The sequence below is a fragment of the Protopterus annectens genome, chromosome 9.part0 (assembly GCF_019279795.1).
Source record: "Protopterus annectens isolate FY-2018-M chromosome 9.part0, PAN1.0, whole genome shotgun sequence".
In the NCBI taxonomy this organism is placed as follows: domain Eukaryota; kingdom Metazoa; phylum Chordata; order Ceratodontiformes; family Protopteridae; genus Protopterus; species Protopterus annectens.
The window spans coordinates 781568356-781596141 of record NC_056743.1 but is presented as its reverse complement, the minus strand read 5'-3'; the positions used below and the strand labels follow the sequence as shown (position 1 = coordinate 781596141).

Below are 27786 nucleotides of genomic sequence, written 5' to 3'. Positions count from 1 at the left end.
CTTCTTCCTCTATAAAAAGCATATTCCCATATCTTTAGCTTTATGACTAATATAAACATAGACTATAGTTTCTTAGAAGTCTGTTGTTTCCAAGATTTAATGTGCTGTTCTTCTGGTACCGTTTTTTTTTTTTTGGTGTACCCTCATGCGTTCTCGACTGGACCACCGTTCGTTCCCGGAGATGTCAGACAAGGCTTCAGGTTCAAAAAGTGCACCATTTGTCATAAAAAAAACCCCATCCACAAAACCCAAACCCCAAGTATGTGTATTGCCTTGAGTTATCACATTTAGATAAAGGTCACCAATTATGTTAAACTTTTGGGCCTAGGGGTCTCTCAAACCTTTAGGCCTTCTTCCAGCCTCTTCTCTCTTGGGCTCTCCCATGAGCAATAAATCAGTGGAGAAGTCTAGGGGAGACCAGGTTAAGGGTAAAGAGATGGTGAAGGAAAAAAGACAATGATGAGGATAGACCTTGAGAGACAGAGAGTCTGGAAAACAATCTCTGGACCTTACAGGAACCATTGGTCCAGACCTGTAGCTTTCCAGGCCTTCGGATCTGGTCTCCCTTTTTGGAGCTGATCCAGATCTGATCTCAGACTCTGCTCATATGCTTTGAAGGTAGTTTTCCCTGTAGCCAACCACTCAGACTCCAATCACCTATTCAAGAAAGGATGTATCACAGGCCTTCCAGTCCACCATCAATGGCTTTTTTGCTTAGGCTGGTATGGACACCGAGGAGCTTGTCTAAAGCCGATGTGGACAGACTGATGTGGAAGTTCTTGAGTACCTAGAGTTAGACTAAGTTTTCCCTGCACCTTCCACTCCTGGAGTGTGATTACCTGCCCCTTCCAGCCCTCATCTTGTTTTTCCTTCACCACTCTGACCTTCAGATGCTCTGGTCCTGGAACCAAGCATTCCCTATAGGATACCTATGTTAGAGCCATCATCTTCAGTTTTGACAGTGTCCCTTACTAGCTGATCTACAGTTTTGGATCACAAGGGGTCCTTGAACAGAGAGGTTGGTGCCAGTTTGAGGAGCTAAGACTGACTCTGAGGCTGTCAGATGTTCCCTTTCCTATTGGTGCATTGGCACTGAGCAGCTTAGCGCCACTGTCAGTTTCGTATCTGAGATGGCTTTGCCTGGTTCCTCATATCCTGAGAGAACTCCTTTTGGGAACTAACTTTGGGTGGCATGATACCAGGGAATCTTCTTGGGTGAGGCTTATATAGGGTCCAGGGCCATTAGCCTAGTACACACCTATGAACCTATGAACAGTTTAAGCATCAGCTTTCAAAGAGTTCTCTCTAAGTCCAGAGAAAAGTTATCTGATCTGAGCTTGGATCTGTCCCTATCCCTTCTGACATCTATGGTTTCTTTTCCACTTCATCCTGCCCCTTCAGGGACAGCTGCTTCTTTAAGCATCGATACAGCTCATTAGGCAAGTTCTTCTGCTTCTGAGTCCTCCCTGGAACTTCTCTCTGTGGAAGAACTCAGGAAACGCTCATGTAAAAGGAGGCATTTAGAGTTCCCTCAGGAGTCTCTCAAAGATTTTTATTTTTTTATTTTTTATTTTTTATTTTACATTTGTTGACCGGGATAGTCCGTCTGGATTACATGTCCATTTTCAGCGGAGGGAGAAAACTCACAGTGACAGTGACAAATACAAATACAAAAGGAAGATGAAAATGATTACAAAATACAAAAGTAATTATATTCAAATAATAAAAAGTAAAAAAATATTAAAATATTTATACAATAGTGAAAAAAAAAAAAAACAAGATTTAGATATTATTATTCTGCTATTGAAACTGATTATGAAGAAGGGAAGGGGTCACACCAAGGCTTAACCCCAGAAAATGTCTAATTTGGGGGCATTTTGGAATTACTTCAGCAGTGAGGGTATGGTAAACTGATGCTCCTACCAAGAGGAACCGGTATTTCTCAAGGCCTTTAAAGCTGGGCCCACTACTTGCTAGGTGGTCCCCCAATCTGAGGAAAGTATTGACCTGGGTTTGTAACATGCATGAAAGGAGCTAGATGTTGTGGAGCCCACTCTCTGCAAGTCAGATTAAATCTTGTTTTTCCCATGTGATGGACCCCACTGGAGCAAGTGGCCCACAGTAGATGCAATCATGGTGGCAGTGGTGACAAAGAAGAGCTAGTCTTAGAAAGCTCTTCAGTACATCCCTATAACAGACTTTTGGATGGATTTGGAAAGTAGGCTTATGCTTCAGTGACATTTGCATTACGTGCACTAAACTACCTAGCACACTTGACAAGATTTCTGGGCGGTTTGACAAAATAATGGTCCAAGTCCCTCTCACAGAGTCCTGCAAGGCAATGAATTCACAGTTGGCAAATGTATTACCATAAAAAAAATAGCCATAAAATGGCTTGGTATCTGATGCAGAAACTCAAAAATAAAACAAAAATGAGACCAAGTGGAAAACTCACTTTAGTTGAACGCTTTCATCCACAAGTTTGGGACTTCATGAGAATTAAAGTAAAATACATTTTGACAAGTATTTATATCAGCAGCCAATAAATAATTAATAAGCTGAGGCAGATGGAAAAAAAAAAAACATCAGATATGAATGTTATTTAATTGTATACAATGCTATATATGTGTTATCTTCTGTCCATTTCAACTTTCCCACTCATGAAATGTAGTGAGCTTAGTGTAAAGATTATACCCGGCTACACCTTTGGGCTGTATTTTTGGTTACTGGAGCAGAGGTGAAGAGTGGTGCTTTTTTAAACTTTGTGATGTGCCCAGTTAATCCTGTAATAAACTTTCAAAACCTTTTAGTGTTTTTTTTTTTTATCCCTAAGGTATTTTCATTTAGCTGTTCTGATAATGATCTTGTAGGCTTTAAGAGTATGATAGTCACTAAGCTCACTACATTTCATGAACATATCCCCAAACATTATGGATTAGAAACGGAGGAAGTATTTATCTAGGACAGCTCTAATTGATGCCTGCAACATGGATCTATTTGTAGCTTGCTTAATGATGCGATTAACATTTCAAAATAGCCTCTTTTATAATATCAAGGCTCAGCTGACAGCTATTCCAATTTTCACGTGGGAGAGGATCATACTCCTATTGCACCCTTCAAGTTATCCAAGGTCTGTTTGTGGAGTTTTAGCAGTGATCAGATGAATATCATTTTAAGTGTGTTACTGAGAGGAATGTGTGTGTGTGTGTGTGTATTTTAAATGTAAAATGGAGTGGGAGGAGAACAATATGACACGAGTACAAAATGGAAATCTCTGGTTATCTTCCGTATACACACTTGTTTACATAGTCACATAACCACAAATCTAAATTAGAGATCTAGTGGCTGGATTCTCTTTCACAATCTTCAAAATAACGCTACTTGAGCAATATGTTGTTTGAAGAAAATTACCGACACATGCATTAAACAATTTCAGGAGAAATTACAAAATAAGCCCAGCTGCATGCAGACTGAACTGTAGCAGTCTTTTCTAAAAATGTCTGTTTCAGTGATCCGCAAGCACCTTGCCCACATTAGACTTGTCACTTTCATTATGTATTGTTTCCCCAGTTCTTAACCTTTCAGTGAAAATATGATTACTATAGCAAAAGTTAAATCACTGCATTTTAAATACCTAAAGCCCAAAATATTACCACACAAATAGCAGAAAGTTAAAACATGTTAATAGGAGGCAGCACACCACCAAAGTTTGGGCCTTGCCTCTATTCCACTCCACATCTCTAAATATACTATCTCTGAAGTTAAATAAAGATTGGGGGAGAGGAAAAGTACTAAAAAACTCATCCTTTCTCTACTCTGAGTGGCCTGATCCTGAAGACACTTCTGAATGTAATGCATGACAATTTCACTGCAGACTCGATGTAGCATCACCACTACAGATTCAAAAGATTCAAAGAAACTTTATTGTCTTTTAGGAAACACAAGTGCTACCTACATGAAATTTTGAATGTCAGCTCTTTTACAGGAAAAAAAAAATCACACACAAAAGACAAGACATGTTTGGTATTAAAGAAAAAGGAAAAGCAATTACTATAGTACAAAAGTGAATATCTAGATATCTGGCACATGCTTGTACACTGTTTATATATTGTACACTAGATTCACTGAGTACTAGATGATTAACACATGAGAAGAAAAGTATACTATACACAGAGGTGAGATTGAGTGATATTGCACATAAGGAAGTGATTGGAATTGCACTTGAATGAGAATATATTAATTTTAGTATGCAATAATAAATAGAATTACTGTGTGAAGAAAAAGAATGAGAGCTTAATCTATTATAGTTGTGATACATCCAGATTTACGTCTGCATTAATGAGTCTTTTTGCAGTTGGACAAAAACTGAATCTGGAGGCCCTGCAGCAGATACTCCGTAACCTACTACCAGTACCAAGTTTAGTGAACAGACCATGTGCTGGATGACATGTCAATCAGCATTTTGCAGGACCTCATTTTAGATCTCATTTCAAAGAGGTCAAGTAAGGTAGAAAGACTAGCAACTACAATCTTTTCTGCTGTTCTTTTTATTCTTATTAATTATTATTCTTATTATTCTATAAGCTTTCGATCAAAAATATATGACACCAAGTACAAGGCTAAAATGCCAGAGCACTCACAAAATTACTGCTAACTAGAACAATAAATAGATAAATACAAAAATAGTACATCATTTAAATTCAATAAAAACACTTCCATTTACTCACAAAACATGCTTGCTTTACACTTTCATATGTAACACTGGTCCTTCATCAACCTTCATGAATCTGTTGCAGTGTCATAAGTTAGAAGAATTACAATCACATGTTCATAAAACTATAAAATTATGAAAGAAGCCATCTAAACCTCATAAGTAAATATGCCAAAGCAATGTTTAATCAATACATACAGTACTGTAAAATCTTTTCAGTGCTCATGGTTTAAACAAAAGCTTTAGCAAAAAACACTATTGTTCAGCTCAGTTTCTTTTGTACTGTACTATTCCCAAACAACTGCCATCCAAGCTGTGCTAATAGTGCGCCCTTTTTCAAGTCAATGTGATGCTACAGCACAGAGAAGGATTTTCCCTGAGCTAAAACTGAAATAGGTCCAATGGGATCAGTACTCTGCCCAGGGTAACAAATTTAAAATAAAATAAGATACACATTTATTTCTTATTTCAGAATGTTAACATATTTGTAAAGCTGTATTTAAGCTCTGAGTGTATATTCCCTGTGGCAGAAAAAACTTGTGTGACCTTGTGTCCTTTTTCTGGGAATGTACAAAAATCAGATGAAAGGAAAAGAGAATGCATGAAACTTGAAACTTGAAATGCAAACATTAACTTTAATGCAGATACAGAAAGGATCTAATTGCATTAAGTTTATAAAACTCTATATAAAAAAAAAAAACATTAAGCCCAGAGAAGAAAAAATTGGCTGGATCTAAACAGTTAATTATGCAGGCAGCTACATGTGTCTGAAATGTTGTTTAATCTTAGCTAGCAATTTTACTATTGTAGAAAAAATGACCGATGTACTCCGATATTACTGGTTTATTTGGGAACAGAAGTGATAAGCTAAAATATTATATACAGATATATAAAACTAACATAAGGTCAGTTAGTCTTGGCTGGAAGACACTGAGGTAACCTCAACTGTACAAGTTGATGTTAAAATCTGCTTGTATAATATTTTAGTATTTAGCATAGATAAGGGTCCATCATTTCTTTAACTCAGAGACAGCTCAGTCTAATTAGATGTAGGTCACTAATGATTCTGAAAGAAAATGGGGAGAAAGTGGCCTTGAATGCTTGGCCAAAAACTGTAAGTGGCCAGTGAAAAGCCAATCGCTGTGCGGATGCTGGAAACTTATACCCAGGATAGCAGTGTTTATTCATTGTGTTTTATTGGGGACAGGTTGCATTTGTTGAAATAGAAATGGAATTAGATGTTTATGTACTTTGTGTTACTTTAACCTATTGTGCATCAGTGGTAGGATGGGAGACCATTCTTGTGGTAGCTATCAAATATTTCAGGGCAGTGAAGCAGATCTAAGGACCACATACTTGGGTGGTACACGGATAGGCAGTGGCGGTATTCAAACCCATTTATGCAAGACAGATCATCGCATTCTGGTGACAGTGGCCCATCACTTTTGATGGCAATGGTGGGATTTGATCCCCCATCAGTGCCAGCCTAATCCATCACAGTCAGAGCTCAATAGCTCATTTAATGTATTCTATCTGTAGAGCTTCAAACTGATCTGCATCTTTTTTTGGTGTCAATATAATGCATTTGTGGCAACTTTTTTCTTATATCTGGTATATGCTCTTTACCTTCTTCTTCCTAAGTTCCTTTATCTTACCTACATAAAAAAACAGCCCCAGTTACAAGATAACAAATAAACTTAACCCTCTGTCTCATATTTTGAGATGCTCTGAGCAGTGTGGTCTTATACTATACAGACTCTCAACCTTTTGACTACGATCAAGTGTAAATTGTCCTACCATATCCAAAACTCTGGTTGTGGGTGCCATCACAAATGCTCTTCCAAGTTGGAGGGACAGCTCTTCTGCTCATATTATAATGGGACACAATCTTAGACATTTAAGAGCATTGTTTTAGAGATAATGGCTGAAAACATCAGTTCTGAAACTGTAGTAATTGTCACATTATAACAAAGTTTTTCTCATCAGAATGTATGCATATTTTTTTTTTATTATTCATTACTTCACTATCATATACTTAAGCAATAACCCACGCCTGGGTGTGGGTAATGTTGGATTTACCCATGGTTGGTGTGGTTTGGTCACGAGGGCGAAGCCTGAGTGGCTAAACAAAGACAGCTGTGGGTAAAATCCAGCATTACCCACACCCAAGCATGGGTTATTGCTATTATACAATGACTTTATTTAAGAAAAAAATACTTACTTTTCTTAAATAATGGCATTGCATAATGCCTCGGCGCTGCCCTTCGGCAGCTGTCTGGTATTCTGCGGCAGTTCTGATGTACTGCGCATGCTTACAGAGTACATCAGCGCTGTGGGTGGAAGCAATGGAGAAAGCAAGATCTCTGTTGCTTTTTAGAAAGTGTCTCGCTATGTTAAAGGAGTTTAACATAGCGAGACAGCTTTAAAGAAAACAACGGAGATCTTCCTTTCTCGGTTGCTTTTTTTAAAGCTGTCTCACTATGTTAAACTCCTTTAACATAGCGAGACACTTTAAAAAGCAATGGAGATCTTGCGTTCTCCGTTGCTGTAAAAAAAACCCCAAAGACATACTAATGGAAAAAGTTCGGGCGACCGGACCTTTTTCCATTAGTACAAGTCTGATTTACAGCGTGCACGCTGACCAATCAGTGTGCACGTTTTGGAATATTAATGAGGGGTTCGTTGTATAATTGCTAGTAATTTCTCTTTTATGTATCTGCTTTTTCTTGTCTTTACCGATTTCTATCAATTTTTTCTCTCTTATGTACCTTATGGTCTGCAGCATGTGTGAAAAGGATCTAAGGACCAGATCAGTCACCTAATTAATAAAATTATAAATAAAATAAATATTAAAATACTCCAAAAACACAAAACCAGGAACTGCAAGACACCAACCATAAACGAAAGTAAACCAGTTCCAATAGAACACTCGAGTGAGGTTGACAATAATCCACATGGATGTGTTGTATAAAAATAGTAAATTTATTGAGCTCGCTTTCGTCTTTGAAAACAAGACTTCATCAGAAAACAGTTACAATTCAAAAACACAATGCTTTTACACCCTTGAGCTAATAGATAATTAATTAGCAATCAATTACACATACACTGGAACATTCTATAAAAACAAATGACACATTAAGATGAACTAGGAGTTGTGGTTCCTGTGCATACTGTTCATATATTTTAGGGGTTGACTGGGTGGAAATCAGTTCCCCTAAGAGAACGGTGTGTTTGAAGAGAGGTTCATGTGGCTCCAAGCAACTGGTTTATATTTCTATTTGTCAGAATTGCCAACGGTTTTATGTTGGCAAAACCGAAAGGGCTTTGCGTAGACGATCTACGAGCATCTTTATGCCATTAGACGTGAGGATGATAATAATGCTCTCTACAGGCATCTAAAGGGTAATAGCTTATGTAAAACTTTTCTATTTGGTATACTTGAGAACCTTGGTAATGACATCAGGGGTGGTGATTGGAAAAACAGGTTAGACAGGGAAGAGTTAAAGTGGCAGCTAAGACTGAATTCCATCCACCCCCCCCAGGTATTAATGAAGCATGTAGTATTATGCCTGTATTAAAATACCACTCATTTAAGCTTTAAACTTTTTTTTTTTAAGAAGAAAAAGTTATATCTTATTGTTATTAATTTATATGAAATGTATTAGAATCATTTTATTATTATCAATTTATAAGTAATGTATCAGAATCATATTTCATTGTATTTTTATTGCTTCATCTATTTGTAGTTTTTTAAAAAAACACTTAAAATTATGAAATATTGGTATGTTGCTTTAAGTATGACAGGGAAGATGTGTAATTTATTGCTAATTAATTATCTATTAGTTCAAGGGTATAAAAGCATTGTGATTTTGAATTGTAACTGTTTTCTGATGAAGTCTTTTTTTCAAAGACGAAAGCACGCTCAATAAATTTACTATTTTTATACAACACATCCGTGTGGATTACTGTCAACATCACTCAAGTGTTCTATCGGAACTGGTTTACTTTTGTAAATATTAAAATACATAAGTCAATAGGTGTGATCTGTCTTCCTGTAATGAAAACACAATAAGTTGATTACAGATAAAACTGGTTCATAATTGTGGATCTGTTAAATACCATGCCAAGATTTTCAATCACATCCATAAATTACAGGTCATCACCACCACAGATGATGACAAAGCCAAATAGATGAGATTTCTTTAAATTGGTATGAATAACCATGGCTATGGCCTTGCAGGTATGTGTCAGGTGATTGACGAACTGTGTACTATGTAAGGTTTTTAGTAAGCACCGACTCTTCAATCACAACTGAAACAATATATGACAAAAAAAACTAAAAGTTCAAGTGTTATACAGTGGCTAAACATACCTCCACATTTCCCATGCAGGAGAAATCCTCTTGCCCCTCACTTTCTTATAACCAACACCAAGGTCAATACATTTTGGAAAAAAGAGCAATTCACTAGATCTGACAGAGTAAAAGAATTACACATTGATAGGCCACCCTCAGCAAACAGACACTGATGGAAGGTACAACTACTTTTACCAGCATTTCATTAAATGCTCATCTTTTACCTGTAATTTCAAACACACACGTTATTCTCAAGAAAATACTTTTTTTTTTTGCAAGTGGTGTGACTAAACTTCTGATGTAAGTAGTCATTTAAATATTATTACTGAAAGCTGGAGGGCACAATGCTCTGAAATGTTCCTTTCAGTTGTTAATGTACAAATACCACCTTATAACAATTTATAGTAGCCTTCTCTGACAAACAAGTGAAAGAAAAGCAGGTCAGTAGTGTCAGAGTCAGAATAAACTGAAAAGCAGATGGACGTGCAGTGTAAAACAGCACTTGTTCATGTCAGATACGCTGGGCATTCTGTACAGTTTGCTTTCCCTCTGTTTATTTCAAAACAAACATTTCTGAAAGTAAAATCTGAATGTAAAGCAGCACTGGGTTTTGATTTGCTTCTCCCTTCAAAACTGTTGTGCATTGTCACCTTTGTAAGCTCCTCTATTAGTTTTCTATGATGGCATGATTGTGGTTTAAAGCTGGACCCTATTTATTGGTTACTTGTTGCAGTTTTAGTTTTGTAAGCTTTTGATACAACCCCTTTGTGTGTGTAGTGGACTAAACAGGTACACTGACCATTCCAAAAGCTGTGCACTCTAGCAAAGACAGTGAACCCACCCTCACTCCAGGTAATTGAATGGTATGACTAAAGTCTGGTAAGGAGGGCAGATATCTCTGAAGTTTGGTAAGGAAGGCACATACAAAGTGAAGGCACCATCCATTTGTTTTCAAAATCTGCCAGGAACAAAAGATTCTGCTTTACAACAACTCATTTCTTCTCGCTGATTGATACTTCCGTTTCTACTGTTTGGTTGTGGTGGTGATTTTAAAGAAAGTTATCTTTGGAACTCACAAAACGTAGTTCTGATTCTTAAGTAGCCAGCAATACATAAATAAGGATCACAACATCCTGCTTCTGACAACAGTGATTGGCAAACAGTTTTAAGAGGCTACATTTAATTGTTTATAATCCTTTAAATTTAAATGAAGAATGCAGGCAATGCTCCCCAGACAAATAATGTATTCACACACACATTTCTTTCCAAGTATATTCTTAACATCGATAAATAGTATGAGAATTTACTTAGAGACTTGTACCAAATATTATATTTTTACCTGGTTTTCTGGCTGTAGCCTCTCTTCATGCAGTGGCTGCGTTTCATAGAATGAGTTTTGAAACAAAGGCTGCATTTTTTTCAAGGTAAGCTGATCAAACAGTATGTGTGATTTGTCTGATTTTAGAGGTATGCTTCCTGTGTCTCTGTGTTTCCTTGGAAGCAGTATTCCTGGGCTGCTATACAACTGTTGTCTAGTTTTCTACCTTGCAATATTAAAAATAACTGGCGTCTACTGAGGTTAACCGTAATAAACAGTGCTTCAATTATGGTAAGAGCAAAAGGTAGAAAACAAGGAACTAAAACTGAAAAGGTACCTGAGCACTGTTTGCTATTGGTGAGGTGATCCCTTAAATGCTTTTCTTTTTGTTTTGCCAAACAATAGCCTCTTCATAAAGCTTCAAATATTAGAGTAGTGTTACAGGAAACAGAACTGGTTGCAAACATCTTCTCTTTTGCATTCAGGGTATATTCACAATTCTGAAAGGTTATGCTTCTTTTTATACTTGGAAATATGAATTACTCCTTGTATGTTCTAGGATGCTGGTTAACAAGTTATTTTACGCTAAGGCTTCAGACTGGTGGAAGCTGTGTATATAAACTGCAAAGCTGAAAAGCAGCAACAATTGAAACACTTGCAAAAATGAAACAAGTCAAACTATAATCAGGACTGTATGAAAAAAATAATAAAATAAAACAAAATAAACAATGGAAGGGGGTGGGCAGTGTACTATGATTTGCTTTCCTTTGCCAGCATTGATCAGAAAGACAAACCTTGGTGTGGCATCTTCAAATGAACCACATCTTTCCTAACTATTTATGCAGACTAGGATTTTATTAGTAGCACAGCTGGAGTGATGGCATGTTCTGCCAAAGGAGATGTGTAGGGACAGAAACCTGCATCCTGTTAGTGTTACTAGTTCAGTAAAACTCAAATGGAAATGTATGCCATATGCTTTACTAAATCTTTTAACCACACTCAGTAGGGACCATGTGTATGGTCACACTGTCTGACCCGATCACCACTTCTTATCCACTAAGGCTGCAGAGGAGGAATAAGAAATAATTACTTGTAAAAAAAAAATTATTGCAGTCAATCCTTGATGCATCTTGCTGCTGTAGATGAACTTCAAGGAGTTTTCAAGGTTTGATAGCATGTGAAGTTTATCAATTAAATGAGCACAGCAGTCATGTCATGTTTATTGTCCGACTTAGTCAATACCCAGAGAGAGACAGAATAAACCAGTACTGCAAAATGAGCCCTATATTCTCTGCCCTTCATTTTAAATACATAGCACAAGGTGTAACCTGCCTAAGTGATGATGCTGAGAAAACTGGTATAAAATCTCAGATTGCTAGTGAGCCCCCAGCTCCACTGTGTGGGAACAATTAGAAATCTGTATAGATTAAAGCTGTTAAACCTGCAGAGGTTCATTGGAATGTGTCAGGCATTTCAACTCTCCTGCAACAAGCTTCTAACTGATCTATTTTTCATGCTTTAGCAGGTCTCACCATTGAAGTCACGCTCCCCTCATTGTACATATGTATTTTCACTACTTTAACTCACACTCACACTTAGAGGACCATGAAAGCAGATGCTGTAGTTCATCTTTCCACCTGCCTTTAATACCAGCTATGAGCTAAGCTGAACTGGTCAAGGTATCTAGCTGGAGGCTTGCGAGTCTCGAGCCGTACACCACATGTGGTCACAAAGAAAATGTTGATCCTTTGTTTCACAGGTGGATGTGTTTACGGTTTTCTGTTGTGTCCTCAGATATTATGGTGGTAGCTAAAGTGCTATCAGACTGACAGTACTTTTTTTTTTTCAGAAAGGTTATTGACTCAGGTGCTGCTAGTCAAAATCATTTGGAATATTGCATTTCTAAAGCCAATTTGTTTTGGTGCTTGGGAGGGAAAATAGAAGCTTATATCAAAAAAAGCACCAGTCGGTGTACTGGACTAATATAAATGACAAGGATGGTGACAAAGGGCCTTGAGCAGGCATTGAACATGACATTTTTCATTGATGACATCAGTGGGAGTACCAGCAGTATGATATTTGGGCACAGGATGTTAGGTATAGTATTACTAAAGTCAGGAGCGGCCTTAGATCAACTGGTGCCCTAGGCAAAAGGGCTCCATGCCCCCCCCACACACAGACACACACACACACACACACACACACACACACACACACACACACACACACACACACACACACACACACACACACACACCCGGTGTTCCCATCCTGGTCTACCTACACCATATAAATACTGGAAAAGTGCCCCTGCTAGAGTGGTGCCCTAGGTGGCTGCCTAGTTGACCTATGTCTAAGGCCGGCTATGATTATAGTACTTGATAATACTATATATTCACTTCCCTCAGTCATGTGCCATCAGGATACATTCTGCTCCTCAACTTTAAATACAAATCAAAACTCAGAACTGCATTTCATTTAGCTTCTTCTGGTTACTTGGTTGTTCAGAGCCTTATTTTGGGTCCCCATCTCATTAAAGTCTTTAATGGTCCATCATTACTCTCTCACAAGCACATTATTTCATACAGCTGTCATTGCACTTTTTCCCAGCTTCAGTATTCCTTTTTCCCCAGGACCAGCTTCACAGCTATCAAAACTAATGTGATATTTCACCACTAACAAAAACTAATGTTCTATAAAGTGAAAAGAAAAGGAATTGCTGTTACTAAAACCATCTTATTCATAGACATAGTCCAAGCTGACTATTTACAATATCCTGATGCTCCTTTTGGCACTCTCTGGTCTTTCTCTGAGCTTGTGTTCATACAGTACAGCTGCCTCCTGGTTAATCCCAATTACTTCATGCTAAGAGCTACAGTGCTGACATACTAGAACTCCCGAATGCCCAATGAATGACAGTAGAATTATAATCACTGTGCTATCTTCTTTAAACTAGGCTTGCTAACAAGTTGTGGTAGCAGCCAGTCAACCTCACTTCTCTAACTTACATAATTCATGCATTTGCTAAAGTTTCAGAACTTCCCTATTATGTTTATCTAGGTCTTTCCAGTGAATTCCTTATCTACAACTTCTCTATTAATCCAATATGTTTTCATTGTTACTTGCATTCCTTCTCTCCCTTACCATAAATGATGGTTTCTCCTGTATTTTATATATATGTATGGAAATGTGTGCGTGTGTGTGTGCACAAATAAAAGTACAGGATCAAGTGTTCAACACTTTTAAAAATTGCCATATACTTTACTTCTAGAAAGTGTGTACCAGTAAAAAGTGTAGTTAACCATCATCTTCAGCCCCCCTTTTCCACATTTTTTCTACATGGGGTCAGGGTATTGTGTTAATAGTCGCCAACTCTCTTGATTCAGTGCCACACTCCTGCCTTGTTCAACACTCATGCATGATTGTCACAGATCTTTTCACACAATCCATTCACCTCCTTGCTGGACATCCTCGCTTCCTTTTACCTTCTTTCTGTCTCAAATCTTCCTTACCAGATTGGCTTCTGTTTTTCTGCACATGTCCAAACCACCATAATCTGTTCTCTTTGATCTTTTCTGCAATTGGAAATACTTTGGCTTCTGCTCTTATATCCTCATTTCTTTGTCTGTCCCAAAGTATGCATCCTATCACCCTTCCACACTTCATTTCCATCATCTCTAGCTTCTTCAACTGTTCTGCCTTTACTGCCCAGGTTTCTGTACCATACAGTAGTACTGATCACACCACTGTCTTGTACACCTTACTTTTAAGCTTCTTTGGCATTCTTGTCACAAAGTACACCTGACACTCAATGCCAGTTTGCTGCAGCCCCTCTGATTCTAGATTTGACCTCTTCATTCAGACCCCCCCCTCCTCAACCACTCCTCCCAGATACTTGAAGCTGTTTACCTGTTCCACTATCTTCCCTTCTATCTCTATTCTCAGCTTCTTCTAATTTTCCCAGTTTGCTGCCATTACCACAGTCTTACTGTGATTAGTTTCGTCCCATGTGCCTTCAGTTTTGCATTCAATTCTATCCTTTGCTGAAGTTCTAGTTCAAGAATATACATGTAATGCCACATCATCTGCATACAGCAACTTTATTGATCTGTCCCCTCCAACTTGTTTGCTAATGTAGTCCATCACCAGTATAAACAGCAGTGGGCTCAGAGCTGAACCCTGGTGTACACCCACTTCCACTGAGAACCCCTCTGTGAGGCGAACACTGTTCGTACTAGAGTCATTGGGTCCTTGTACATAGCCTGCACTAATTCTACCAATGTTTCTGGAACTTCAAACCACTACAGTACCTGCCCAGATCAGCTTTCTTGGGACCTTGTCATATGCTTTCTCCAAGTCTAGGAATGCCCAGCTGGATTCTCTCCTCATGTCTAACTTCTTCTTAAGTATCTGTCTCACTGCAAACATTGGGTCAGTTATGCTGCATCTTGATCTGTACTGCTCATCTCCCATCTTACATTCTACTACATCTTACATTCTACTACTCTTCATATCTATTTATCGGGTCTATATTAAATTGTCGAAGCTCCACAACTTCAAATCACTAAACATCAACCACTAGTGATTGAAGTTGCAGAACAAACAATTTAAAAAAAAAAAAAGGGTTTAAGCAGGGGGCAAGCCCCCCCTGCACCCCCCACATGGGGGGCTGCACCCACCACACCCCCCGCTACTAAAATATACCAACTCCGAGATCTTGCTACAGCGTAGCAAAGGGAAATATTCTATTTCCACACCATACTCTGTTAAAGTGCGATCTCGGAGTTGGTATATTTAAGTAGAGGGGGGTGTGGGGGTGCAGGGTGGCTTGCCCCCAGCCGGATATTCGATGTTTCAGAACTTCGATCATATGGGGTTGATCATATGGTGTTCGAAGTTCTGAAACTTCAAATTATCTGATATAGACCCCTATTTATCAAACACGGTCTCCAGACCTTACCTTTCATGCAGTGTGATAGGAGTTTGATGCCGCTGTACTGCCCACAGTTGTAGATGTCCCATTTGCTCTTGTACACTGGCACAAGTATGTTTATTCTCCAGTCATCTGGAATACACCTTTCTGTCCGCACTGCTGATAGTACCCTCGGGAGCCATTTCTCCCTTATCTAACTCAGCATCTTTATCATATCTGTTGTGACCTCATCTGAGCCTGCTGCTTTCCCTGACTTAATTTTCCTTAGTGCTGTTCTTACTTCATCTAGGGTGGGCTCCTCCTCTTCTCTCATTGAAGGCAGTTTCTGGGGCAATACAGCTTCTGTGGGGTAAGCTGCTGGAATTACTCTTTCCATCTGCCTTTGATGCCCTGTGGACTGGTGAGCAGGTTGTTGCTGGAATCCCTTATGAAGGGTGTCTGACTATCTTCTTTATCTGTCTGTCTTTTCCTTGCAATCTAACATAGTTTCTTTGTGCCACTTACTGAGTCACTTTCCAGAAGCTGATAGAGTGCCTCCAATGCCCTATTCTTTGCTATTGCAACTTCTTTCTTAGCTTCTTTGTTAGTGCACCAGTAGTCCTTCCTAGCCTGGTCAGTCTTTTCTATCTCCCACTTGTTCCTGCACTCCTTTCTTTTGATGATTTCCTGGACCTCTGCATTCCACCACCATCTTTCCTTATGTTCCTTATTTCCATACCTGGCTGGGCCACATACCTTTTCTGTAGTCCTAACACATGCTGTTTTTAGGTGCAGCCATTCTTGTTCATCTCCACCTATTTCCTCCTCTTCTTGGTGTGCTAGAACAAATTCAGTGTGTAGTTATTAATCACCAGTTTTAAAACATTTGATCTTTTGCTCTGCCACACGTTTCATAGTATCATGTTCATAGGTTACTGGACTAATGGCCACTGAGCCCTTACAAGCCTAGCCATATTTATCCTGAGATGCCCAAATTGTTGGTGGTTATGTGAGTGAGGTTTGCAGAGGCAAGGATCTATGTCAGTTAATAACGACTTTCTCTGTCCAGGAAGGACATGGTCACCATCCCAAGAGTGAATTTACAATCACACAACCATTGATCTAAGTTTGTTTGAAGAGGATTAGGGAGGCGATCTGTTTCACTTGACTTGGAAGTTTGTTCCAGAGAAGTGGCAGTCTCTGGGAGATGCATCTCTTTCTCAAGTATGACCTAAAACAATGCCATGCCGCACTGGCCAGGAATCAGACCCAGGCCTCACACAAGGCAGCTGAGAATTCTACCACTGAGCCACCAATGCTCATCCATGTGTTCACATCAATTTACTCTGGGTGCACCAATTTCCACCCACATTTCAAGCACATTCAGTGGATGGATTGGGCATTCTACATGGGCAATAGGTGTGTGTGTGTGTGTGTATGTAAGTATGTGTTGTGTGGAAGGACTACCATGGCAGGGCTAGCCAGCCAGTGATGTAAATCTTGGCTCTAGATGAGTGCCACTGTTGAAGCGACATCCCAACTCCATGTACAAAAATGGGAAAAAGGGGCTGTGGATGGACAGTAGAATACTAGGCTATCAACCCACAGGGCCTTTTTAAGTCTAGCCATGCTTCCCAGTAAAGTTTGAAAGGTATTGGTACCCATTTGTGGGGGGTATATATACTTGGGCATGGGTAGATTAGCATTTACAGGTATCATCTCTTTAACAGAGACATAGGTGCCAGACCAGGGGTGTATTTACAATTCCTAATCCAGTTATCAAGTTTTGCTTGAATAAGTGCAGCAATTAACTCTGCTTCACATGGAAAGGAAGCCTGTTCCAGAGAAGGGAGAGCCTCCGACACATATACCTGGTCCTCAAGCATGTCCTATTTATATTGCAGGCAAGGTTTAGGTCCCTGGATCAAGTGCTTCTGATGCGGTTTGTTTTACAGATGTGCAACAGATCCATTAAGGGTGGATCAGAGGATGCTTTGTAGACCAGATATAGGTTGCTTCTCAGCAACCTGTAAGAGACCAAATATAAGGACAAAGCTTTGAGGCTATGTGCACAGGAGTGCTTTTCCACGCCATGTATTCTTTATGTGAGGAATCTCTGTGGATGCTCCAGTTGTTGCATATGATTGGCCAAGTACATACTCAAAGGGGCATTGAACCCAATGATTGGTTTTATGAGAGAAGTACAATGGCATGATTACATGTTTGGATCTAGATGCCAAGTTGTACAACACAGAATGATTTCCTCCCTACAGTAAACATTTAATAGTCAAATACCAAATCACTGCCTACAAGCATTCCCAAATCTCTGACTACAGTATCTACACTTAGGCTTGTATTATCAATGAAGTAGTTTGCTGGGATGACTGTCTTTTTGAATGATACTATGATGTACTTTTTGGTATAACTCTGTCACTAGTAATTAGTCTGTGTCAGGCCTTCTGGGGGCTGCTTGTGTCTTTGGGGGCTTCAATGAATACACCCAAATTGCAATCATCTGCAAACCTGTTCAGCTAGAGGCTCCTGACATTAGCTCTGACCTCAGAGAAGTAGATGATAAACATAAGTGGCCCCAGCATTGAGCCTTGAGGCACCCCACTTAGTAACTGACCTTTTGTGGGAGATTACTCCCCAATCCTCCCTATTCTAACCTAGATCTTGTTTGTAAAGCCGACTGGCTATCCAGCAGGTGATGTAGGTTTTTATACATAGTTTTGTGAGCTTTTCTACAATGCCAGTTGGGTATTGTAGAAAATGCCTTGGCCAGGTTAAAGTAGTCCATATGCATCATTTTGCCCTCATCCACTGCTTTCATGACTTTCTTGAATAAGTCCACCAGTCTAAATAGGCAAGGCCTGCTCTTGACAAACCCAAACTAATTTGGGTCCAATGTTTCTAGGTTACCTATGTCATTTAGGATATCTTTTATTATTTTCGCCATAGCTTTGTATATCTGGCTAGCCAATATTTCCTATTTCCCCAGGCCTGTGGATGGCCCAACTTTTTTGCAGAATGATAACCATTGTACTCCTCCATTCATTTAGCATGAAGGCTATGATGATATAGTGTTTCTAGTGGTCCTGGTTGTTCATGTTTCATGCTATTAAGGAGGCATCCAAACATATCAGGACACATCGATGCAGCGTTCTTGGCCCTCGGGAGTGCCTTGAACACCTGCTTGATATTTGGGTGAGGAATGGATGCGAGCATTTCCTAAGGGGCATCTGATGGGGAGAGGGTAAAATTGGAGGTAAATTTGTTATCCAGAAGGTTTGCTATATTTTCCTGCTCTGGCTGTGTATTGCCTTTAAGGTTAAGGACATATCTGAAGAAAGCTTTGGTATTGTCCTTCCTTTTGTTATGCAAACTATTGATGTTGGGATATGTGTATGGTAATAGACTGTGATTAATAACTTGCAAAGCTGTCTGTAGCTTTTCTTTGCATGTCTATGGTGGCTGCTGGCATTGTGGAAGCATCATAATCACTAATAAGGTTAATAATGTGTGAAACTCACCATAAACTAATTCCTAACTATTAGCAGAACTACAGCAAGATTGTTGTAATTTTTTTCACAGCAAAGTCAGTGTGCTCACTGTATTACACTGTGATAAACATTAGCTATCCTGTTTCTTTCTGCTTACTTGTTTTGTGCCATCTTGCTACTTGACATGTTTGCATTATTCAAGAACATTAGCATAGCTGTTACTATAGAGGCCTAGGCAAACAAACAAACATGACTCTATTGCTTAACTGCAATACGCATACTGATGGTGATAACAGGCAAATTTAAAGGACTAAATTTTACCTCTCAAGTGGCTTTTAAAAGCAAGAAAAACATGTGCTGTGTACGTGTATGTTCGTACCCACTTTTGAATTGTCTAAGAATGTGTCACATACACATTTCAGGTCCACTAGACAAGGTGGATGTATATTGTTTTTATCAGAGAGTTGTTAAACATTGAGCTAATTAAGTTTATGGTCTTTGTCCCTGTAGAATAAGAAACATAAAGGTTGCTGTTGCAGAACAAAATATGCTGGTTGCTTGGTATAGCATGACATCATGAGCTACACCCAGCAACAGCTTACATTCACTGATGTGCTTGTTTCTGTTGCCAACCCTAGGGAAAATAGATGAGTTGTGTATTAGTTAAAAAAATGAGCTGAATCATATTGTATGTTGAAAAACAGCAATGCCTCACTAGACGTTTTATAGTTTCTATATCCATTTGGAAGAATATTTCCTTAGAAATTTAATCCTGATATCTGGAGTGGATGACTTCTTAGCTTATATCATTCAATGTCAAGTTATGAAAACATACTAAAACTCCTCTTGTGATTCACTCCGCATGAGGTGCAGATCTGCCAGATTACTTAAACAAGCGCTGTTGTGGCTGTTCTTAACAGTATTATGCATTACTCAAGGTTTCAGTACACCTAACTTATATGGATAATTTTAAAATGTAATAAAACCAAAAAGAATCATGATTGCTGGCATTTTTTTTTATTACAGCAAACAAATTCACAGCAATTTAAAAGTAAGATATACAGCTTTTTTTCCTAAAAAATATGTAAAGGTTTAAGGACTTAAATGCAAGATACCAACCCATGCCACGAGCTTCCTTTTTCCTGCTTAAGACTGCATTTTCTGCGATACTTAGTAAAGTGGGGTGGGTATAGTAGTAATAACTCTGATGCAGGGGTGGGCTTGCCTGGAGAGCATATATGTGAATGTTCATTTTTATTTTGACATTTGCTGACCAGGTTAGTCCAACTGGGCCAGAGGCCCATTTTCAGTGGAGACCCGAGGAGAAAAGCTCTGATACAGACAGTTTAAGGTACATAAAATTCAGTCGAATATAAAGAAATTTACAATACATAAGCTATAGTTAAAGAGAAATCTAATACATAATAATAATGCTACAGTGAAGTATAATATTCATGATTTTTTTTATTTTACAGTGAAAAAATAAGCAGCAATTGACCTTTCATAAAGAGAGCTATTGATACAGTGGATTAAGTAGTAGAGAGGTATTTAGACACAAGGAAGTAATATTTACATATGTACATGTGGTGAAGTTGTAGGGGAAGGGTGCATTTTGTAGTAAAACTGAGTAAAGGGAGGAAACTAAGAGGTGGTATAGTAAATAGTCTGTAAGGTTGGAGTGAAACAATAAGGTTATGTAGAATTCATTAGTGTAGTAGGTTAGGTAGGGTCATTACAGGGGCAAGTCTTGTTTAGTAGCTGAAGTTCCTTTTTGAAATGTTTAGGATGGAGAATGATTAAAAGATGTCTACAGTACACTGAATGTCATGTCTTGATAATCTCAGTCAGATTTAACAGTATAATGCTGTGAAAACGTTAAGGTAGGGGAATGAAAGAATACATGGAGCAGTTTAGAATGTTGAAAACCAAATGTTACCTTCAGAAAATCTAAAGCAAAATGTTGAATATTCAGAAGATTGCTAAATGCTGGTAGTTTTTGCCCTTTTGTTGGTGTAGTACAATCCCAGAGCTGGAATGTATAAATAGATGATGGTGTGTGTGTGTGTGTGTGTGTGTGTGTGTGGGGGGGGGCATCTCTGTCCACATGGGGAGTACGAGGGGGGCTTGGCCCCTGCAAAAAAACAACTCTGTTTTGATATTCCAAGTGTTCGATTTTGTGGGTTCAGTATTTTCAATGTCAACTATTTGTGAGGTTGACGTCATACCTCTCAACTGTCCAGATTTTTGTCTCATATATTTGGTCTCTTCATAAAATTTGTTTTCTGGATTTTTGTGGCAAATCAGTGAGACTGAATTCACTAAATAATGACAGGCATTTGAGTTTCAGACTTCACATCCCTCAGCAAATGCATGGTAACACAAAACCTTTTATTCTAGCAACTTTCTAAGTTACAGGAGCAATATTTAAAATTTGCCCCTATTTTTGGGGCTTTGTCCCCCATTATTTTTTGGCTTTGTTCAAATTTTTTGTGCTAAGAGGTTGAGAGCTATGGTTGACATTTTGACTTGGACCCAAGAATACAAGAGTGAAAGTGGTTATAAGTAGCATTTGTTACAATTTGGTGACAAGTGAGGACTTTGGGGAAAAAAAACAAATAAAACATAGCACATAACAAAAGTGGATGTACAAATACAACAAAGCAAAAAACTGTAGTATAAAAAATCAACACTATAGCATGTGTAAACAGAATATTAATGTACAAATATGGTATACCTAAGGATTCATTGGGTTATATATTATGCATCAATAAATTTCAGTACAAGTTGCACAACAAAATTTTGAGAAATACAAATGGCTAATGTTAAGCAGCAGAGACAAGCTGTACATTGGTGACTGTAAATTCAAGGAATAATAAGCAGTAAGATTGCATTAGCGGTGCTTGGTTAAATCGAGACAGTGTCAGAGTAGGCATGCAAGGAGAGCGACGAGTAGTTAGCCAGGAGAGGTAGGTGGCACCTAGAGGGATGTTAGCAAGAGTTAAGGGTTGGAAGAGTATAAATATGTTATGAGGAGGTGGCAATGAAATAGACAGTTTGGAGGAGCATTACTGCCTATGAGGTCTCTGGCAAAATAATTCTATTAGTTGGAGTGTGAGGTAGGTCATCATGGAAACTAGATCCAGCGGAATATGCAACAGAAGACTCTGGTGTAATCCTTGTCATTGTGGACTTGGAAGGGGTAGTTCTGTCTTTAAACAAAAAGGAATTTGTGATTAACTGATGTTAAGGCACATTTTTTTTATTAGGCTTGCACTGAACTGACTCTGGCAGAAGGTGCCTACACTGCAGTTAATGGCAGCAGCCATAATAACCACCACAGCAGTGGAGTCAGTCTTTCTTCAGAAAAAACACCACCATATCTGCCTCATACTGGTATGCCATCACTGCTGGCTGGGTGGCAGAACCGGCTATATAAAGATATTATTAGATAACTAAAGTGAACCTTGGCATGGGCAGATGCATCAAATTCCATCAGATAGATCCATAAGCAGAAATTAAATTCCCACGCAGGAGTTAAGTTATATTAATCAGAATACGTCCAGAATTACAAGTTCATCAAATCTCAGAATAAATTGTATTACTTGAGTTGTTCGATCTCTTGGTCCTGAGATCATCAGTGCCAGACAAACCATCACATAGTGGCAAGAATGGCCCTCTGTCATATTTTATTTATTAGCATTCGATTACCGGGAAAGTCTGATTGAGCATCAGCCTATTTTCAGTGGAGGCCCAGGGAGAAAAGCTCCAAAGTATTACAAAACATTTTAATAATAATAACAACTTTACAGTCTTTAAAAGTAATGCAAAAAACAAATACAGTTTAAGTAATTATGCCAAATTATACAAGACATGACAACATTGGTTAAGAGTAGATACAAGTTACGTGACAATGATTTAACAGTGTTAGAAATTGTGTCCCATTTATAGAGAAATTAAAGGCAATTTATTATAATACAGACAGGAATTGCAGTATGAAGTAAGAGAAGAGCAGGCTTATGGGATACTTGGAGAGAAAGCCAGGCAAGAGAGAAACTGATAGAAGTAAGGAAATAAGTGAAGAAGGGAGAATAAGGAGATGTAAGGTATGAATATGTATTTGTTCACATTTAGGGATATAGTTTATTGTGACGCTGAGCAAGAACAGGTCCGACGTTTGGCTAGGATATCTTTCAGAATGATTTTGATGGATGGGAGAAAGGGTACTGACCTTATGAATAAATATAAGGAGTTCTAGGCCTTATTAACAAGTTACTAGTACAGACAAGGTCCACAGATTTGATAGCTTTGTGGACAGACAGGTGTTTTTGGTCATTGGATCATAATGACTGACTAGGAACATAGTTGTGTAGAGTGTTATTTAGTGCTGGGCAAGCAGATGGATTCTGGATAATTTTATAGGTGGTAAGAAGTGGTGTGTATGTTAGTTGACTGAGTAGTTCTAACTAACTTGTGCTATACAGAGGTGGGTTCTGAAAGGAGTATTTATTGCAAATTTAGCAACTTTGTTGCAGCATTGCTCAAGTTTTGATTTTTGTGATGCCTGAAGGTTAGTAAGGATGAGAACATCATAAAGAAGTGTGTGTGCTGGAGGGGGTGAGTAGTGGCAAGTGTAACTTTAGTTGTGCAGATGAGAAGGCTTTTGGCTCTATACATTTTGCCACATTTGGTAGCATTTAAAACCTATCAGTGCCAGCTTAATCCATCACAGTCAACACTATTTTTTCTTATTATTTGCAGGACTTTAAATTTCTAACTAGATTCATGATCTGCACTTTCTGGTGCCAAAATAATGCATTTGCTAAGTCTTTTTACATCTGATACATACTACTTAATTCTTGTGAAAGAATTCTGTTGTCTCACCTTCATAAAAATAGCCACCAATTACAGCTAGAAAAAATAACTTAACAATCAGTCTCACATGTAGCAGAATCACTGAAATAAGCTCTGTCTGATATAGGCTGTCTGGAGACGTTAACTATATTTATTAACTACACACTGAACAATCAATATATTTATAATTGCCCCTAATGACAACAAAATGATCCACACAAAGTGCAGTGTACACATTACTATCTGTAAGCTCACAACTCAACTGTATAAACCCATACAACATCTACATTGTTAATCTATACGTATATACCGGTTATATTTTCTCTAAATGTACTTTGGATGATTCAAACACTGATGTTAAGCAATAATGCCCAACAGGACATGTGTTACTGTGCAAATAATGCACCCCTGGTAAGGTTATTTACACAGTAACACACCCTGGAGGGCATTATTGCACTTAGAGAATGGGCCATTTGTGAAATTGTTTTCTTTATTACTGTATTATTATTTTTCAGATTTTTTTATGTAATATAGTTCCTCCACATTGCTCTAGTATATGTAAATAATGTTGGAAGAAGTATTTTATATCCAAAATATAAGATTTTCAACGTCCAGATTTTTACCTCTTTTTTTTTTTTTTTTTTTCTTTTTTGGTGCGTTACTCATAACTGGTTTGCTGACAGATCATTGGGGATTTAAGTCACTATGACATACATACGAGTTTCAGACTATTTCCTTCAGAAAATGCATGCTAAAATAAATAATTTTAGTCTAGCAACTTTTTAATTTTGTAACAGCAATTTTAATATCTGTCCATATTTTTGAGCCTTTGTCCCCCCCCCCTTTATTTTAGGATTTATCCACATTTTTTGAGTTAAGAGGTTGAGAGGCATGCAAACCTCTTAACTTTAACTGCTGCTGCTACTGTTCAACCAGTCTCTCTGTTTCATGTACACACACATATACTTCCACTTTCATGCATGGACACAAGCACGCATACACTCAGATATGCAGACAATCACGCATACACTCAGACATGCAGACAAGCACGCATACACTCAGACATGCAGACAAGCACGCATACACTCAGACATGCAGACAAGCACGCATACACTCAGACATGCAGACAAGCACGCATACACTCAGACATGCAGACAAGCACGCATACACTCAGACATGCAGACAAAGATAAACTCACACATACTTTTCTTTTTTTAATGTTTCTTTTAATTTTACACTCACTAAACAGCAAAAGAGCTGGTTAGCCAGTGTAAAATAATGGCTCGATTGATCCCACTCACTTTCATGCATGCATATACACACACATACATACACTTTAGCAAGTGTAAATTAAAACAAACAGAAATTTTAAACAGCAAAAACACTGCTTAATGAGCATAAAACAATGGTGCTCATTAGTTTCCTTGCAGTCTTTAATATGCTGCTGTGAAGAGTTGGACTCGTTTTTCAGCAAGCATTACCTGTACATTAACACCCTGCTGGAGAACATTTGTTCTCCAATCACAGTTTAATGTACAGTTTTGCCCATTCTCTGATCATGAATATATGATCCACCACTGTCATATCTGACTGCCTTAATGATATTCATGCATCACTCTTTGATATGAAGTTGTTATAAGATGTCTTCTCATTTGTAAATGTTATGTTTTTGCCTTACTGGCCTAGGTCATGGCTAAAGAGAGTCTTCAAACTAGTTAATTTAACATTTTGTTAACCAGGTAAGTGAAGAAACAAAGCTGCTTGAAAAAGTTGTGCATGTACATCTTACATCCTACCTCTTTCGGTAATGTACTGGCCAGCTCCCAACATGGATTTAGGTCTAAACATTTGGTAAAAATTCACTGATCCTCCTGTAAAACCTTCTTCTGACTGCCATCAACAAAAGATTAGCTACATGCATTCCTTTCTTGTGCTTCAGAAAGATGTTTGATGCTGCATATGGTCTGGCAGCTAGTGCAGAGGATTAAGACTGAACTGTTAATGAGCTACCTGTAGTCAAAGGGACAGGGCTCGATTCCCTTCACATAGTTCACTATGCAACTCTGAGAAATCATAATCCTCATCACTAACCCCCTTTCTCTACAAGGGGCTGGCGTGTTGTGTCAACTGTTGCCATCCCTCTTTACTGGCTACCACTCTACTGCCTTCTTCAGTACTCATGCCTGAATATCACAGGTTTTCTCTCACACAATCCATCCTCCTCAACTGGATGATCTCGATTCCTTTTTACTTCTTCCTGTCGGTTTCAAATCTTCTTCACCAGACTGACTTCTGCTTTTCTGCACGTGTCCAAACCATGATAATCTGCTCTCTTTGGCTTATGCTTTTATGTATTAATTTCTTCATCTGTCCTACAGTGTGCATCCTATCACCAGTCTTAGGAACTTCATCTCCATCACCTCTAGCTACCTGATCTACTCTGCCTTTACTGCCCAGGTTTCTGTACCATACAGCAGTACTGGTTGCACCGTTTTGTACACCTTACCTTTCAGCTTCTTTAGAATTCTCATGGCGTGTGCTACACATTACACTCTGTGCCAGATCCCCGCAGACCCCCTGCTTCTAGCTTTGACCACCTCATTCAGACTTCCCTTCTCTTTAACTGCACCTTCCAGATGCTTGAGGCTGTTAAACTGTTCCACTATTCTCCTTCTATCACAATTGTCAGCTTCTTATGATTTCCCCCATTTGCTTCCATTACAACAGTCTCATCTGTACTCAGTTTCTTCCCATGTACCTTCAGTTTTGCATTCCATTCTCCTATCCTTTGCTGAAGTTCTTGCTCATTCTGCCTGTAATACCACATCATCTGCATACAGTAACTTTGCTGATCTGACCCTCTGACTTGTTTGCTAATGTAATGTATTACTAGGTGAACAGCAGTGGGCTTAAAATGAACCCAGATACATGTCCACTCCCACTGGGAACCCATTCTGTGAGGCTGACCATTGTTCGTACCAGAGTCATTGGGTCCTTGTATATAGTTTGCACTAACTGTAGCAATGTTTCTGGGACCTATGAACCACCACAGGACTACCCAAATCAGTTTTCTTACGATCTTGTCATCTGCTTTCTCCAAGTCTCACAATGCCCAGTTGGATTCTTTCCTAATCTTTAGCTTCTTAACTGTCTCACTGCAAACATTGTAATCTGAATCCAAAATTCTCATCTTCCTTTCTACTATTCTGCATATGCATTTATCAAGCATCCTGTCCAAAACTTTCATGCAGTGTGACAGAAGGTTGATAACTCTGTACTGTCCACAGTTGTACATATCCCCTTTGCCCTTGAGTACTTGCACTACTATGCTTATTGTCCAATCAGCTGGGATATGCCTTTCTCTCCACACTGCTATGAGTACTCTCAGGAGACATTTCTCCCCTATCTCACCCAGCATCCTTATCATATCTGCTGCAACCTCATCTGAGTCCGCTACTTTCCCAGAGTTAATTTTCTTACTTCTTATATTTTGGGCTCTTTCTCTTCTCTCATTGTAGGCTGTATCTGGGGCAATACAGCTTCCGTGGGGTTTTCTTCATTCAGAAGCTGCTGAAAGTACTCTCTCCATCTGACTTAGATGTCCTGTGGACTGGTGAACAGGTTGCTGCTGGCATCCATTTTGAAGGGTGTCGGACCATCTTCTTTAACTTTCTGTTTGCCTTGCAACCTGATACAGTTTCTTTTTGCCATCTACTGAGTCACTTTCCAGAAGCTGCTAGAATGTGTCTGATGCCTTGATTCTTTCTTAGCCTCTGTTAGCCATCCAGTATTCTTTCCTACCCTTGTTCATCTTTTCTATCTCCCACTATTTCATCCTCTCTTTCTTTTGATTACATCCTGGACTTCAGCATTCCACTACCAGCTTTTCTTATGTACCTTATTTCCACACCTGGCTCAGCTGCATATCTGTTCTGTAGTCCTCACACATGCTGTTTTGAGGCACTGCCATTCTTCTTCAACTCAATCTATTTCCTTTTCTTCTTGAAGTGTGAGAGTCCTGAGTAATTCCCTGAACTGCTGTGCTTTTTCTCCATCCAACTTCCAGGTCTTCAGCCTGGTCTGTGTTGACCTTAGAGCCTCCTCTGACCAACCATTACTTGAGCCGATGGTGGTAAC

At 38.7% G+C, this 27786-nt stretch overlaps 1 protein-coding gene across 3 annotated transcripts in view; it reads right to left on the bottom strand.

The window, feature by feature from the left end:
• The window catches only part of LOC122811523 (transient receptor potential cation channel subfamily M member 4-like), a 1266622-nt gene that overhangs the window by 842229 nt on the left and 396607 nt on the right, over positions 1-27786 (bottom strand). The window contains exon 1 of one of the 3 annotated variants that reach the window (XM_044083408.1): positions 10405-10494. The exons of the other annotated variants lie outside the window; for them this stretch is intronic. Within the exon in view, the coding sequence (XP_043939343.1) occupies positions 10405-10479 (75 nt within the window). The 5' untranslated portion in view covers positions 10480-10494. Of the gene's footprint in view, positions 1-10404; positions 10495-27786 lie in introns of those variants that run through there. 3 annotated transcript variants of the gene reach the window in all.